This window comes from Rattus norvegicus, chromosome 2 (genome assembly GCF_021556685.1).
Source record: "Rattus norvegicus strain SHRSP/BbbUtx chromosome 2, alternate assembly SHRSP_T2T, whole genome shotgun sequence".
Lineage (NCBI taxonomy): Eukaryota > Metazoa > Chordata > Mammalia > Rodentia > Muridae > Rattus > Rattus norvegicus.
The window spans coordinates 41,540,718-41,555,247 of NC_141535.1; the positions used below are offsets into that span (position 1 = coordinate 41,540,718).

Genomic DNA, 14,530 nt, shown 5'->3' on the forward strand with positions numbered 1-14,530 from the left:
AGTGATTAAGAGTGCTGGCTGCTCTGACAGAATATCCAGGTTCAATCCCCAGAATCTCCATAGTAACTTATAACTGAAAAAACATTGAAGTTAATCTGTAAGGAAAAACACACATGATTTTGAACAACTTCACACTAAACAAGCACATGGCTGCTAAGCTGCTTTAGTCTGGTGAAGGCACACTAGATGGTGATCTAGATAATTACTGTAAACCTTGGACACTTTTGTTCACCAGGGAAACATTTGATAATTGTTGTAGATGTCTCAACCACAGAGTAGGGTTTCCTGACATCTAGTAGAGAGAAGCCAGGTTGTCTCAAATCGCCCATAATGCTCATGTTAGGTCCCCATGACTAGGAAATATTTGACTCAAAATGTCAGCACTGTCAAGTTGGAGAAATCTTGCTTCAAATGTGCTAGGAGTAGTCATCATTCACATTCTAAGTTCCTGATCTTTCCAGATCTTTGGGAAGGAAAAAGCTGAAGCCCCCAGATCTTGTGTGTCCAATGTACAGACCTCTTTGGAGTTTTGTTTCTGCTTCAGTGGAGAGTCTCCAGCCAACAGTAGAACACTCCAAACATACAGGTTAATATCCAGGCGAAACTTCCCTTGCAGCCTTCTAGAGGCTTTTCCTTCACCAAGATGGGGGTGGGGTGGGGTGGAGTTGAGGGTTTAGATTTCATCTGATTTCCCAGAATCAAAACTCCTAGGAAGTGCTGGAGCCCCTCACGTGTGCATGGGAACACTTTCCCGCCCACTGCCCAGTGTCGACTGCTTGCTTCTTGACCCTTTCTCAGAAGCCCGGCACAGCTTGTCGACTCCTTGCAGTCTCAGTGCTCCTCCAGCCCTCTGTACTCTTAGCACCTTCTTCTTTCCTTCCTTTTCCATGGCTAATTTGCTAGTCTTCTCTTCAGCTTCTGAGATTTGGGTCTTAGAAGGGCCTTTCCCACATCGAGGTTTTGCAATCTCAGTTGCTGTCATCTTTCTGTCCATTCGGAGTTCGAATTTGTATGAATAATGAGAGATTCAGGGAGCTTTTGATCGCTGTCTTTTTGTTTCCTAATGCCTATCCAGCTGTATCATCATTTGAGTGGACATTAGTGTCTCATTATTTAGTGTCCCCTGATTTGAGATGTCACCTGTTTCACATGCTGCATGCCTTATTTTATTTCTGTAATTACACACATGAAATAACTTTGTTTTATACTGCCAGGAAGAAGTCAGATTTCCTATGGTAAACTTAGAAGAGTTCTTTTGTGCGTGCAACAAAATATGTATAATGCAAAATTTACCTTTTCAACTAAGTTCAGTAGCGGGGAGCACACTGACACTGTTGTATGATCATCCGCCTCTAGAGCATTTCCAATCTTCTCTCACCAGATGGTTTTGATTCACTATACCATTAATTTATGATGCATCTTCCATTTGTAGGTTATACGTTGATTCCAGAGATTTTAAAGTGTGGGAGAGCATACCTCTCAGGATTATCAGCATACATTTTTAAAGTCTCAAATGTACTTGACGTATTTCTGAGTATTCCATTGATTTGTCTCTGTCAGTGTCCTCCTGCCTAAGATCCTAAGGACGCATAGTGTCTTGTCACATGTAGCAGGGCTGGTTGTCTCCACTGGACATCTTGGACATCTTTTTTTTTTTTTTTTTTTTTTTTTTTTTTTTTTTTATAAATGGGTTTTTTTGTTTTTTTTTTTGGTTCTTGTTTTCGGAGCTGGGGACCGAACCCAGGGCCTTGCGCTTCCTAGGCAAGCGCTCTACCACTGAGCTAAATCCCCAACCCTCCACTGGACATCTTACTCAGGAGATTTCTCTTTACCATAATTCTTGTCAACCTGTCTGAATCAACAGGGCTCTTTTCCTTGATTCTTATTGGTTTTCCTCCCCTCTTTCTGCCTCATTCCGCTAGTTTTTAAAACTAGTAGTTGGCATTTTAATGGTTAAAAATGCTGTGAGAATCCCGAGAGACCACTAAAATTTAAAAATTTAGGAGGTTAGAGAATGGCTCAATGGTTGAGAGTGTACTGCTCTTGCAGAAGCCTGCGCGTTTGGTTGCTAGCACCAATGTCAAGTAGCTCACAACTGCCTGTAAATCTAGCTGCAAGAGATTCCACACCTCTGGCTTCCACAGGCACCCATACATGTATTACACACACATACTCTCACACATACTACATATAATTAAAAATAATAAAATAAATATTTTCAGAAGCTCACACAAAGAAGACTTTATTGGGCATAAAGATGGCTCCAAGGCCTGGGTCTCTGAGATTCTGGGTATCTTCTTCATCTTCTGGACTTTCCCTTCAGCCTGGCCATAGTGACTCAGCCTGCTCTTGACCTGCTTTTTCTACATAAAAAGGAGATGTTCCTGTTATAGAACCATTCCCTCCTTTTGTCTCATGTATATGAAACACCACCCTTCAGTGAAGTTATCAGCATCTCCAGAAGAATGGAAAATCTCAAGTGTTTGTGACTATGTCAGCATTTGCCATGGATCACTAATGCATTTTTCCCTTCAGCAAGAGTGTGCTGCCCTGCCAGTTCCTATTAAATTTTTAGCATTTTAAATATTGTATTACTAAAAGCTTATTTTTATTTGCATTTATAGATCTTAAGCTCGTTTCTGCACTGTTTTACTGAAAAACCCATTAAAAGAGCCAGTGAATCTTGTAGAAAATGGCGTTCAGCGATCTTACATCGAGGACTGTGCGTTTTTATGATAATTGGATCAAAGATGCTGGTAAGTATCTTTTCTTTTATATCAAATTCCCACATTAATAGGATTTATCTGGAACAAAATAAGAGCCTTAACTACTTCATACTCCTTTATTACTAGTTAGCCAATAGGCAGTGGCCAGGGTTTCATTACAGCTAGATCTATATGTGTGTTTTTGATGATGTTTATAATAATGAAAACACTCTTATATCCATGGGATGGAATTGGATGATTATGTGATGGCACATCTCACCCCAGTAACCCTTAAAAATGGCTTTGGAGGCTTGATACACTAATTCTCCAGAGGGAAATCACGGCACTAACAACCAAAGTTCTGACAACACTGATTCTAGAATGAAGAACTGTACTTGGACCTGACCCTGCTCCTGCCCCTACTCTTGCCCCTGTCCCACCCCCCGCTCCCGACCCACCCTTGTATCTGTTCTTGTCCCTGCCCCATCCCAGCCCCTGCCCCGCCCCCGCCCCGCCCCCGCCCCGCCCCCGCCCCGCCCCTGCCCCGCCCCTGCATCTGCCCCTGCCCCTGCCTTAAGAGGTGATGCAAACAGAGCAGGGAGTAATAAAAATGTTTCGAAACATGCAGTGTCACCTGAGTTTAAAGTGTACAAATGACAACCATACATGAAGCATTATATGTGTGTCTTCTGTGGAGAGTTGGGCCACTTGCAGGTGATGAGTGATGTTTGATGGTGGTGGGTCTGCTGTGGGTGGTTGAAGTCAGGGTCTTGCACCGTATCTGCTAAGTATGTGTTGTACAACAGAGCCACACCTAGTCTCATGAATAAACTTTCTTTACTTGTCTGTCAGTGAGTTTTCAAACCCCAGTCAATGTTTTAGAAACTAGGTAAGTCTTAAAAGCAAAACAAAGGTAGAAAAGTTTTTAGAATAGGAAAGGACTCAGGATGCCTTAGAACTTAGATAGACCTGAGATGCCCAATCCAACCTAATGTCTCATTTTAGAGCAGAAGAAACTAAAACCAGAGAAGTGACTTTCCCAAGGTCGATAAACTTAAAGAAATGTTGATAAAGACATAGAAAAAGAAAAAAAAAAAAAAACAACCCAAGAACCGGTGTTTCCTAGTTATGATTAGCATTCTGTCATGTCATTATTTTGTAGTATTAATATACACATCATTACCACTAAAACCACTTTGGAGTGACTCACTCATTGGCCAGAAACCAGGAGTTCATTAAATCCCACCTGTCACACATGAGGCTACATCCCAGCCAGCGAAGACACTCTTTTGTGGGCCGCATCTGTCTCCCCAAGCTGCAAAAGAGCAATGTTACTTCTCTGAAGTTTTTCCAAGAGTTTTGTCCCTCAAAAATGTCAAGGACAAATAAGATTTACTCTGTTAGGACAAGTAGAGTAGCTATTTTCCTATTTTCTTTTCTTTCCCTTGAAAGTTTCAACTTACTTGGTTCAAAAAACTATGCCAGTTTCTTTAGAGGTTATCTCTCTCTGATGATTTATAGCGATTGTTCCAAATTCCATATTTGATATAAACTTTAATCTTCCAATTGTATTTCAAAGGAGAGGTGCACATTGCTCACCCAGTTTTCAGTATTTGAACTTGGAACCCAAATAGAATGAGGTAAAATTTAAAACAATTATTGTGTGTATATTTGTGCCATGATGTATGTGTGGAAGTCAGAAGACAAGTTTGTGGAGTTGATTCTCTCCATCCATTTTTATGTGGTTTCTAAGGATGGTACATAGGTCGTTAGACTTGCACAGAAGCACCTTTATGCACCGAACCATCTAGACAGACCTGGGAACAGATTTTTTTTTTTTTTTTTAGAATAAGACCCTTTGCAATCCAAACCTTACTATTCACTATCTTCAATTCAAGAATGCAGGTAATCCTTAACTCAAGAGCCAAGAAGACTCAGATGGTGTCAATTAGTCATATGACCCTAAAAAGACACAATATTTTAATTCAAATTATTATATTATATTTAATTCAATTACTATGTGAAAAGCCTTTATCGCCAACTCTTTACTTTTTGTACCAAAAAAGTACTTCCATCAAAAAGCTAAATAATACTAGGTAGGAAAAACGGGTCGCCAAGGATGTCAGAAGATTAAAAATAAAGTCTGAGAAGACCCAAGAGACACTCTGCAAATACAAGAGATTGGAGAGAGGCACAGGGAAGGTAAACATCACATTTCTGAATCCAATACTTACTTGAAATGTTGGGAGGTGACTTGGGAGTCATGGGATGTAGAAAGAAAAGAGCTACGCCCAGCTTGTTACTATCCTACACTAACTAGGTGACCTTGAACCTTCTCCTTTTCTTTGTGAATAAAACCAAAGTCAGAATAGCACCTGTGGGCTAAGATGTGTGAAAGAGCTCTGTTACCAGGGGAAGTGTCAGGTCACAGATAGACCCAGAGATGGTTACAATTTATGTTAGATACTTTTGAAAGTAACACATTACTTTCCCAGGAAAAAAAAGTTCTGCTTTTTTTTTTTTTTAACTTCCATTTTTTTTTCCTGTCAAGGTCTAGCAGTGTTAAAAGGATCTGTATTAAGATTTACAGCTTTGTAAAGCTGCTGCCAGGTACATCAAGAGAGTTTCCCCTTGTGTTTATTTAGTGTGGTATTGATCTCAGGGAGGCATTAGTTTTGTTTTTGTACCCTGGGAAGAGCTGAATGCATGATCAAGAGCCAAGTATTTCAAGTGTATTCTTGGCTTTGGTTCTAATCCTGTATGGCCTTGGGAAAATTCACTGTTATTAGTTTTCTGATAGCTGGAGAAGCGGTGGTGATGCATGGCTATTTCATGTGGAAAATTCCAGGGCCTTGAAACGTTTAGATGGCTTAATATGTAAAGTAGAAGAGAGTTTATTGCAGTTCTTTAATTATGGGATGCTAGATTTTAAACAGCTTTGAGCTAAGTAAAAAATGCAAAGGTGCTTATCATTCAAAAGCCACCCTCGACGATTATGAAAGAATAGGAGGAAGGATTGTGGGTCCCAAAGGGTTTAGGAACTCTACAGGAAGACCAACAAGAGTCAACTAACCTGGACCCTTGGGGCTCTCAAAGTCTGAACCACCAACCAAAGAACATAATAGGCTGGACCTAGACCTCTCCTCACACAAGTACTAGATGTGTACTTTGGTCTTTATTTGGGTCCCAATCAACTATTCCAAAAGCTGTTGCCTGTATGTGGGGTATGTTCTTCTAGTGGGCCTGACTTTTCTGGCCTCAGTGGGAGAGGAAGGACCTAGCTTTGCAGAGACTTGGAGTGCTAGGATTGGGAAATACCTGGAGGGGGGGAGCACCTGCTCAGAGGAGAAGGGGAGGGGTATGGAGGAGGGGTTCTGGGAGGGGGTGAGAGGTAGAGGGACAGTGAGCAGATTGTGAAGTGAATAAGTAAAAAAAAAATAAATCAAAACAAAACAAAAAAGCAGCCCTTTGCATGTTTAGATGGTAGTGCTCACTTTCAGATAGTGTGAACTTGCTTTGCAAGAGGATAGAGGATGGGGTAGGCCTGCTGCATCTATGAACTCTTCATATATCAGAAAGTACACAGAGAACCAGTGTCCCTTCCCTCCTAGCTTCTTCATTCTGCTGGTTCTTAGAATTGTAAAGTCTTTGATGTAGTGCATGATACCTAAGAACATTGTCTTAGAAGGAGTTGATGGAAAAGCTCCTTAACCTTCTATATATCCAGCATTGTACTTTCCCAGTACCCCATTTCTCTCTAGTGAATGGTCAGGCAAGAATTATTTGGCTCATGGTAAATCAACCCTTTGGTGGCATCTGGGGTGGAACCAATAGCCCAGCCTGATTTCCTGTTCTCTGTTCCATCCTGGCCCTTCTCACGACACTTAAATCAGTTCTGAGGCCAAGTACGTGATACACAGGACTGTCCCTGTCTCCTTAGCCTTTTGTTCCTGGGAAAAACGGGACACTTACTGCTGACTGAATCCCTAGACTGAGTCAGAACTCACCTTAAATGCTATTGTGCTCTCTCTACTATCTCCATGTCAAGTTATCCCCAACGGATCCTCAGGCATCTCAAATGAAAAGCCCACACTTCACGAGGAAGTGGACCAATGTCCTTTTCAGGAAGGTAGACTGTCACTGAAAGAAGTTGGAGACACAGAGCCCTAAACATCCCGCTAAGATGTTGGATTTTATTTGACCAGTGAGGGAGAGCTCATTTAACAAGAGAATAGTCTAAGCAGATCCCAACTTTTAGAAAGTGAATTTGGCAACTGTATGGAAGACACTGGCAGTTTGGATTGAGAGGCAAGGAAAGATGATCACAGACCTGCTGAGGAATGCTGCCGCCACTGCATGTGGGTCAAGGAAACTCGACCGCGCACCAGAATCCTGATTTCTCAATTTGGTCAGCTCATCCTGGTCGCCTGAATCGCTTTTAAAAAAAGATGCCCTGCTTACAAATTATCGTTGTATCTGTTTCTGTGGTGCAAAGTGATATTGTACCAAGTGGAATTCCACAGTCCTTGTGGAATGATTAAATGAGCTAGTTAACATATGCAATTGATAAAAACATTGGAGACCCACTGTTAGGCACTTCAACTACATAGTATACTATTATTGTTGTTGCTGTTATTAGACATATAATATATTTATTATAATATTTGTTATATGACTATGTACAGTACTATTACTATGCCACGTCCCTGTAATAGGTATCAACAAAATTGTCCTGCCTAAGTTAAATTTTGTAGCCATTAACGAATCTCTCTCTCCCTGTTTTCTAGCCAGATGCTTATTCCTTTTATTCCACATGTGGGACTCCGAGTTGCTTTCTGAGTCTGACTTATCTCAATTATTGCAACAATGTTGCCATCCTGCTTACCAAGAGGTCACAGAGGACATGGATTCCTTCTTTGGGAAGACCAAATGATGCCCCACATCCACTACACTGCTTTCTTTATTCATCTGATGACAAAGCACTGAGCAGATCCCACACCTTGGCTATTGTGGATAATACTCTGGGAGCCCACACACAGTTTCCCGAAATGAGATTTCTGGACTTACAATAATTCTTTTAGGTTTTTAATGGGCTCTCCATGTAGTTTTCCTCAGTGGCTGGATTAATTTATAGTCTCATCCTGAGTGCAGAAACATCCCATTCCTCCAGATCTTCAGCCTCACTCATTATCTTTAGTTCATTTGACGATGCAGCCCTACAAGTGGGAGGTAATTGGATGAAAATTCTGTTATCAATTTATATTTTCTTGGTAATTAGCAATACTGACTATTTCTTCTTGTGTCTCTTCTTTTGAGAAATTAACTTCTTTGCCATTTTTTTATGGCTGATTCTTAAAAGCTTATATTCCTGGTACCTACTCCTTAGAATTTTGATTCAGTTGGATCAAGGTCATTGCTTTTGTTATTGGATTTTTAAGCACTACAGAGGTGATTCTGCTATGGTTACAGATTGGAGATCTACTGCGATAACAATAGCAAACTTATTGAGAGATGGAGCTCTTTACAAACTCCTCACTCAGTCCTCTATGAAATACTTGTTTTATGCCCAATTCACAGATGAGGAAACCAAGTGATTAAGTCAATTACCTAAGGCTTCATAAAAGCCCAGAGGAGGAACAGCTCGCCACCCTGACTTGCTGACTCTACAATTTTGCTGTTATAGAATGTTTAGAGCCTGGTACTAAGAAAAGGAGTTGAGGAGATAGTGAGTAACTGTGTGCTGTGAAACTGTGCAGATTCGGGTTCAGTCCCCAGAACCCATGTGAAAAGCCTAGAAGGTTGGCCTATGCCTAGACTCCCAGCTTTGTGAAGCAGAGACAGGGGAATGATTCCTCCTGCCTACTAGCTAACCAGCCTAGCCAAGTCACAGAAAAAACAAAACAAAACAAACAAACATAAACCAAGTGGACCACTCAATGAATAACCCCATGGTTGACCTCTAACCTCCTCCCAGGCACCTGCAAACATATGTTTCTTTCTTTGTACACACAAACATGTTACATTTTGTTGTTCTTCTTGTTATTTTGTTACCTTTTTTAAAAAAAAATAACATAGAATGAAACAAGCTTTTTTCCCCATAGTGACTTTTTATTTGTAGGACTGGAAAGTCATAATATACAGAGGATTTTAAGAAAAGCTGTGTACTGAAAAAGTTAAATCACAGGAAGAAGCGATTTATTTGGAAATGATTTTCCTGCTCTTCCTGAGCTAGCCTGGCATGCTTTTCTTGGCTTTTCTTTCTGTCACTAACAGGGGAGGAACAGGGGGGTGACGTCATCCCATTTTTCTTCCCCTGCCAAGTCAGTGAAAGAATAAAACAAAAGATAGCTGTGGTAGAGAAGTGCCTTTACTGACACTTAAAACATTTTAGTTCTGAAGCTGTACTTGGAATGAGTAACAAACAACAGGAGCATTTGCAGCTGCCTATGAAGAAGAAACCAGAAGTTTCCTGTACTGTCGCCATGTCAGCCACTGCAGCCCTCTGGGTTCTTCCTCTGGTGCTGATTTCATTAGCCTTTATTTTATTAGGAATAAAACCTAGACATATCAATAAAACAATAAAAAGCTAGACATTGGCTTTATGACATTCATGTATTATGGTGTGTATTGGCCAGTAGAGGAATCAATTAAGGATGTTTGGTTCTAACTCTGAGCCTTGATTCCCAGTCCTGTAACAAGCTTGATTTACTGAGATTGCCCTTGTGATGTTAAGTCTGCAATGTGATTACCAATGATGACCAGAAATCCTGTCATAGGAAACTCCCTATTGCTATAAGGCTTTAGAAGAAACAACTGAAACAAAAAAGACTGTAGTTAAATATACCTCAAAAGCCAACTTACGGACCTTTCTAGGTTTAAAAATGACAAGTTTTGAGAATAGAGTAAGAAAAAGTAAGAGAAAATACTTTGAAATTTTAGAACTTTGCATTAAAAAAGATTTATTTATTTTACTTTTAAATGTACAGGTGTCATGACCTAAGGAATTGGAGTTATAGATGGTCGTGACCTGCTTCATGGGAGCTGGGAATTAAACATTGGTCCTCCAGAAGAGTGGCCAGTGCTTTTAATCCCTGAGACATCCCTCCAGCCCTAGAGTCTTGCGTTTTCAGTGTTGGGCAGAAAACTTTTGTTGATGTCCTCTCTTGCTGAAAACATTTCTGTCTTCTCTCTGTTGAAGGCAATGGTGCTCTTCTGACCACGTGCATTTCTCTCTCTGCCACATTTCATGCTGGGTCCCTTCCAAATGTCGCTTCTTTGGCTTCAGGACGTCTTACTTTTGTGGTTTTAGTCCAGTTGCACTGTGCGCTCCTCCTCCACCTTCCTCACGGCTTTCTCTTCTATCTCTCCTGAGACTCTGAGATCCGTGGCACTTGGACCCTTAGCACTTACTGTACTCTATTTCTCGTAAACTCACCCCATGGCTTTTATAGTCATTATGTGTGCCATGGCATCCCCCAAACCTCTGTCTCTGGCTTGGATCTCACTCCTAATTCAGATCCATACATCTAGCTACCCGTGATAGTGTCTACATGAATGTTTCCAGGCACCGAAGTGTGTGTCTTTGACAAGCTTGCTCCCCACTCCCTGTTCCCAGGATAAATGATGTCATAGTCTTACAAGGAACAACTTCTGAACTTTTTTTTTTAATCTTCTGCTTGTGTTTTATTCTCCACATTTGAGTATCTATTTTATGTTTTCCTGACTACATTTCAAAACAGTCTGCCCCTATTCATGTGCTATCGCTGAAAGTTTAATTTATAAACATACTGTAGAAATCAACTGTATTTCTAAACTGTTCCACAGAACATCACTTCTAAGAGTTGTATAATACTACCATATGTATGTATGTATGTATGTATGTATGTATGTATGTATGTATGTATATATATATATATGCCCTCCAGGCTTCTGTGAGCAAAGAAGCTTGGACAATGCTACACACCAGCGCTCTCACCGTATGTATCCATGCTAACACAGAGTACTAGAGACCATACAGCAAGCACCCTACTTTTCTTCACATTCCAGCATCCTCTCATCACTTTGGGGGAGTCCGTACCAACTTGAATAGTTTTGTAGAGTTGTCGTTATGTAGATAGGTATGTGTGAATATAGACATAAGAACAAACTCAAATCCTAAACATCCGGCATCAGTTTTTGAGTTGGCTGTTCTACTCCTTAGTTTGCTTCTCTCATTTGAGACATTGGCGCCTGTTGGCGTTTTTGAGTAAGGCCCACTTGAAGACAGCTTTACAAACGAAAGCCCTCAACATCGACTGTTAATGTGACATGTCCAGCACTCAGTGAGAAGCTGGATGAGTGGACAGTCATGGGGTTCTAGTGAAGACGTTTGGAGAGGATGTTCGCTGGTAACTGACTTTCTCGTTAGTGGTTTGAACGAATGGGGATGCATGCTCCAGGTCCTTTAATACTCATGAAGCGGTGCTCTGTGTGGAGCTGAGTCAGATGCTCCTGCAAGCTTCCCATAACTGTTTTCTTCTGTTCCACTCTCGGATCATAAGGTCACTTGGTCCAATTACACCCCAAGTGCTTGAAATTATAGAATGAGTTGCTATTTATTTTTAATTGCAATCCTATTACCCTGGAGGCAGAGCAAGAACTGGCTGAACTTACGTTTATGTGGTTGCAAGGGCATTACTTATTTTATTTGGCTCAAAATATCATTCTTGCTGGCTCACACTTCAGACACACTCTAGATAATCAGGTATTGCCATGGTCCCTTTCAGTTTTGTGGTTCTGTGATATAGCATCTGAGGAACTATGCCAATTTTCTAAGGAAAGAGAGAAATTAAGTAGGAGGTAGATATAGACCATTTTTAAATATAAAAGAAGGTCTGAATGGAAAAAAATATTTTTGAGATGGGCTCTCATTTATCCCAGGCTGACCTTGAGCTCCTGATTCCTTGCCTTCCCCTCCCAAGTGCTGTCACTACAGCCTGCTCTACCCCGCCCAGGTAAGGTGGAGATTTTCCGATTGTTGATAATGGTCATAGATGGTAGAGCCTCACTAGCTGCCCCTTCCTCCAGATCTGCTTTTACCCGCTGCTTAGGACTTGGAGAAATTATGTAACTGAGGCCAGGGTGCCAGCCTGTGGGCCTCTGGTGAGGGCTCCCATGGGTTTCTATTATCTTGCTTTGTGTCATCATGTGACAGAAAGATAGTAAAAGAGCTCCCTGGAGTCCTTTTTATGACACTAACTCTGTTCTTGAGAAGCTCTTGTGTCCATCCCATCTGATGCTAGGATTTCAACCCTTGGATTTTCTTTATTTTGTTTTATTGTTTTTGAGACGTGTGGCTGTGGATGATTTTGAACGTCTGGTCCACCCATCTCTTCGGCAAGTGCTGGGAGTCTTCGTGTGCAGTACCACGCCAGGCTTAACGCACGAATTCAGAGAGGGTGCAGCAGTTCATTCCCTGGCAGCTCCTCCAGAATGGCTTCTCCAGAGGCTCCCCTTCAAGTTCTGTTGACTAACATCTCTTAACCCCTGAGGCTTGAAGGTGATGACAGCCCCATTGTTTTTAGCTCAGGGGAGCCTCGCGGTCCTAAAGATGCTGTGACCTTTGCAATGGTACACTGTCAGCACAGGATGAAGGTTGCTCCCTGTCGTCTCTGGGCTAAGTGGTTGTCAACTTACCTGTGTCTTTCTCTTAGATCCAAGAGTTGAAAACTGGCTCCTCATGTCCTCGCCTCTGCCACAAACCATCATCCTGGGGCTCTACGTCTATTTTGTTACATCTCTGGGACCAAAGCTCATGGAGAACCGGAAGCCCTTTGAACTCAAGAAAGCGATGATAACGTACAATTTTTTCATAGTACTGTTTTCTGTGTATATGTGCTATGAGGCAAGTGTCTTCGGTATTCCTAACGGGAAAAGTTCGCCTTGGTTCATTGTTATGTGTTTGTACGTTTTTGTTATGACTGTTGAGTCCCCCTGTTTTGAGAAGGGAGGAATTCAGAGACTAAGCAGTTGTTTACCACAACAAAACAAAAGCACCAAACTCATCATGTCTAGATGAAATAAACTGAGGATCTCAGGACAGTTTCCGTTGTGACAGAGAGGGAAAAGAAAAACAACATTTAGCTCAGAGATTCGCACATGGTAAACATTGGTTTTGAGGGAACACATACTCAGAGAAAAGAATTAATGAACTCGGAGTGACTGTGGATAAGCAGTGGCTGGTCCTGGAATGCGCACAACCCCAGAGCTAGGTGCTGACGTGGCTGTTTAGTTTTATAGACTTGGAGGCCAGAAAGGGCATACACTTATTCCAAGTCTTAAGTAGTAAAGCCCTGCCCCTTTTTTATAAGACAAATAGGAACCTTCCAGACCGCAGTGGAGATTGTACATTTACTCTCTGCCCCTCTGTTCGTCACATGTCTCCACTGCCTTGAATACCTAGGTCTCTAGGGTTCTTGGCTGTATTTCCAACCTTGGCTGGCTTCCTCTTTTCTGTTGGCTTTCTCTATAGCATACCTTGTGCTTGCTCATATTAGGAATCTGTGAGGAGGCCTGGTGGCCTACCTGGCTGCCATGATACCCACCTCCTTCCTGCTACAGACTATATAACTCTAGCTTCCCTCTGCTGCTGGTCACTTCTTTGTTTCTTGCACTAACCCACAGGTCACTGCTTTTTGTCCTTTCTAGATTATGGATAGTTCCTTGCATGTTCAGAGAGGAGAGGAGAGGAGAGGGAGAGAGAGAAGAAGAGGGGGAGAGAGAGAGAGAGAGAGAGAGAGAGAGAGAGAGAGAGAGAGAGAGAGAGAGAGGAGAGAGAGGAGAGAGAGAGGGGGGGAACAGAGAGAGGAAGAGAAAGAGAGAGAGAGGAGAGAGAGAGAGAGAGAGAGGAGAAAGAGAGAGAGAGAGAGAGGAGAAAGAGAGAGAGAGAGAGAGAGAGAGAGAGAGAGAGAGAGAGAGAATATACATGTGAGAGAGGTTAAGAACATGCCTGGAAGCCAGGAGCCCAGGCGCCCTCATCTTCCCTGTAACTTTATATCCCTAGGCCTCAGTTCTCGTACATTCTAATGACAGGATTGAGCCAGTTTTTCCCTTGGGTTGCATTATGTTCTAGTTTTCTCAAGTTCTGCCTCTAATAGCTGTCACTGTTTGTGATGACCCCAAATTAGATTTCTCAGGCTTGAAAAGAATCCAGTAGTAACCAGTTGGTTTTGGTTCCTCCTTTGTGAATTACAGCATAGAAGAGGGTTTAAAGAAATATCTGAATCAGAGAGTTTCTATCTTCACTAATACTTGAGTTGTAGTTTCAGGATATACTATCTGCTGAACATGAACCATGAACTTTTTCTCTACTAGCTTAAGGACGTAACTGTCACAACCTCTGTAGATTATTGGTATGTTCTTAAACTCAACATGCTAGGTCCACTCTGTTCGAACAGAGACTTAATAACCAGGACGTTATATACACAGGTGCAGTTTATGATGTGGAGCAAGATTTTGTCAGGGTTTTGGAGTAAACACCTCTACCAGGCATGCTGTCCAAATACAGGAGCAAGGGGAAAGAGAATCATTCCACAGTGAGGAATTCTCACAGTGATGGAGTGTGCTGGAAACACGGCACAAGTCAGACCCTAACGAAGACAAAGGAGTGAGACCCACAGAGGCCCAATACACACAATTTCCCTCGTTTATCATTTTTGTGTCAGGGTAAGGTGGCCAATTAGTTATTTTAAGTAAACAGTTCCTGGTGTTAGAACGGTGGCTCTCAGCCTACCTAATGCTGAGACCTTTTAATGCAGTTCCTCATGTCGTGGTGACCCCCAACCATA

General features: G+C 41.7%; 1 protein-coding gene across 3 annotated transcripts in view; it reads left to right on the forward strand.

The window, feature by feature from the left end:
• Window positions 1-14,530, forward strand: part of Elovl7 (ELOVL fatty acid elongase 7) — a 69,232-nt gene that overhangs the window by 37,424 nt on the left and 17,278 nt on the right. Inside the window, exons 2-3 of one of the 3 annotated variants that reach the window (XM_087626015.1) lie at window positions 2,625-2,756; window positions 12,398-12,588. In XM_087626015.1, coding sequence (XP_087482141.1) covers window positions 2,693-2,756; window positions 12,398-12,588 — 255 coding nt within the window. In that variant the 5' untranslated portion in view covers window positions 2,625-2,692. Of the gene's footprint in view, window positions 1-2,624; window positions 2,757-12,397; window positions 12,589-14,530 lie in introns of those variants that run through there. The other 2 variants (XM_087626018.1, NM_001191844.1) reach the window with 2 other exon arrangements.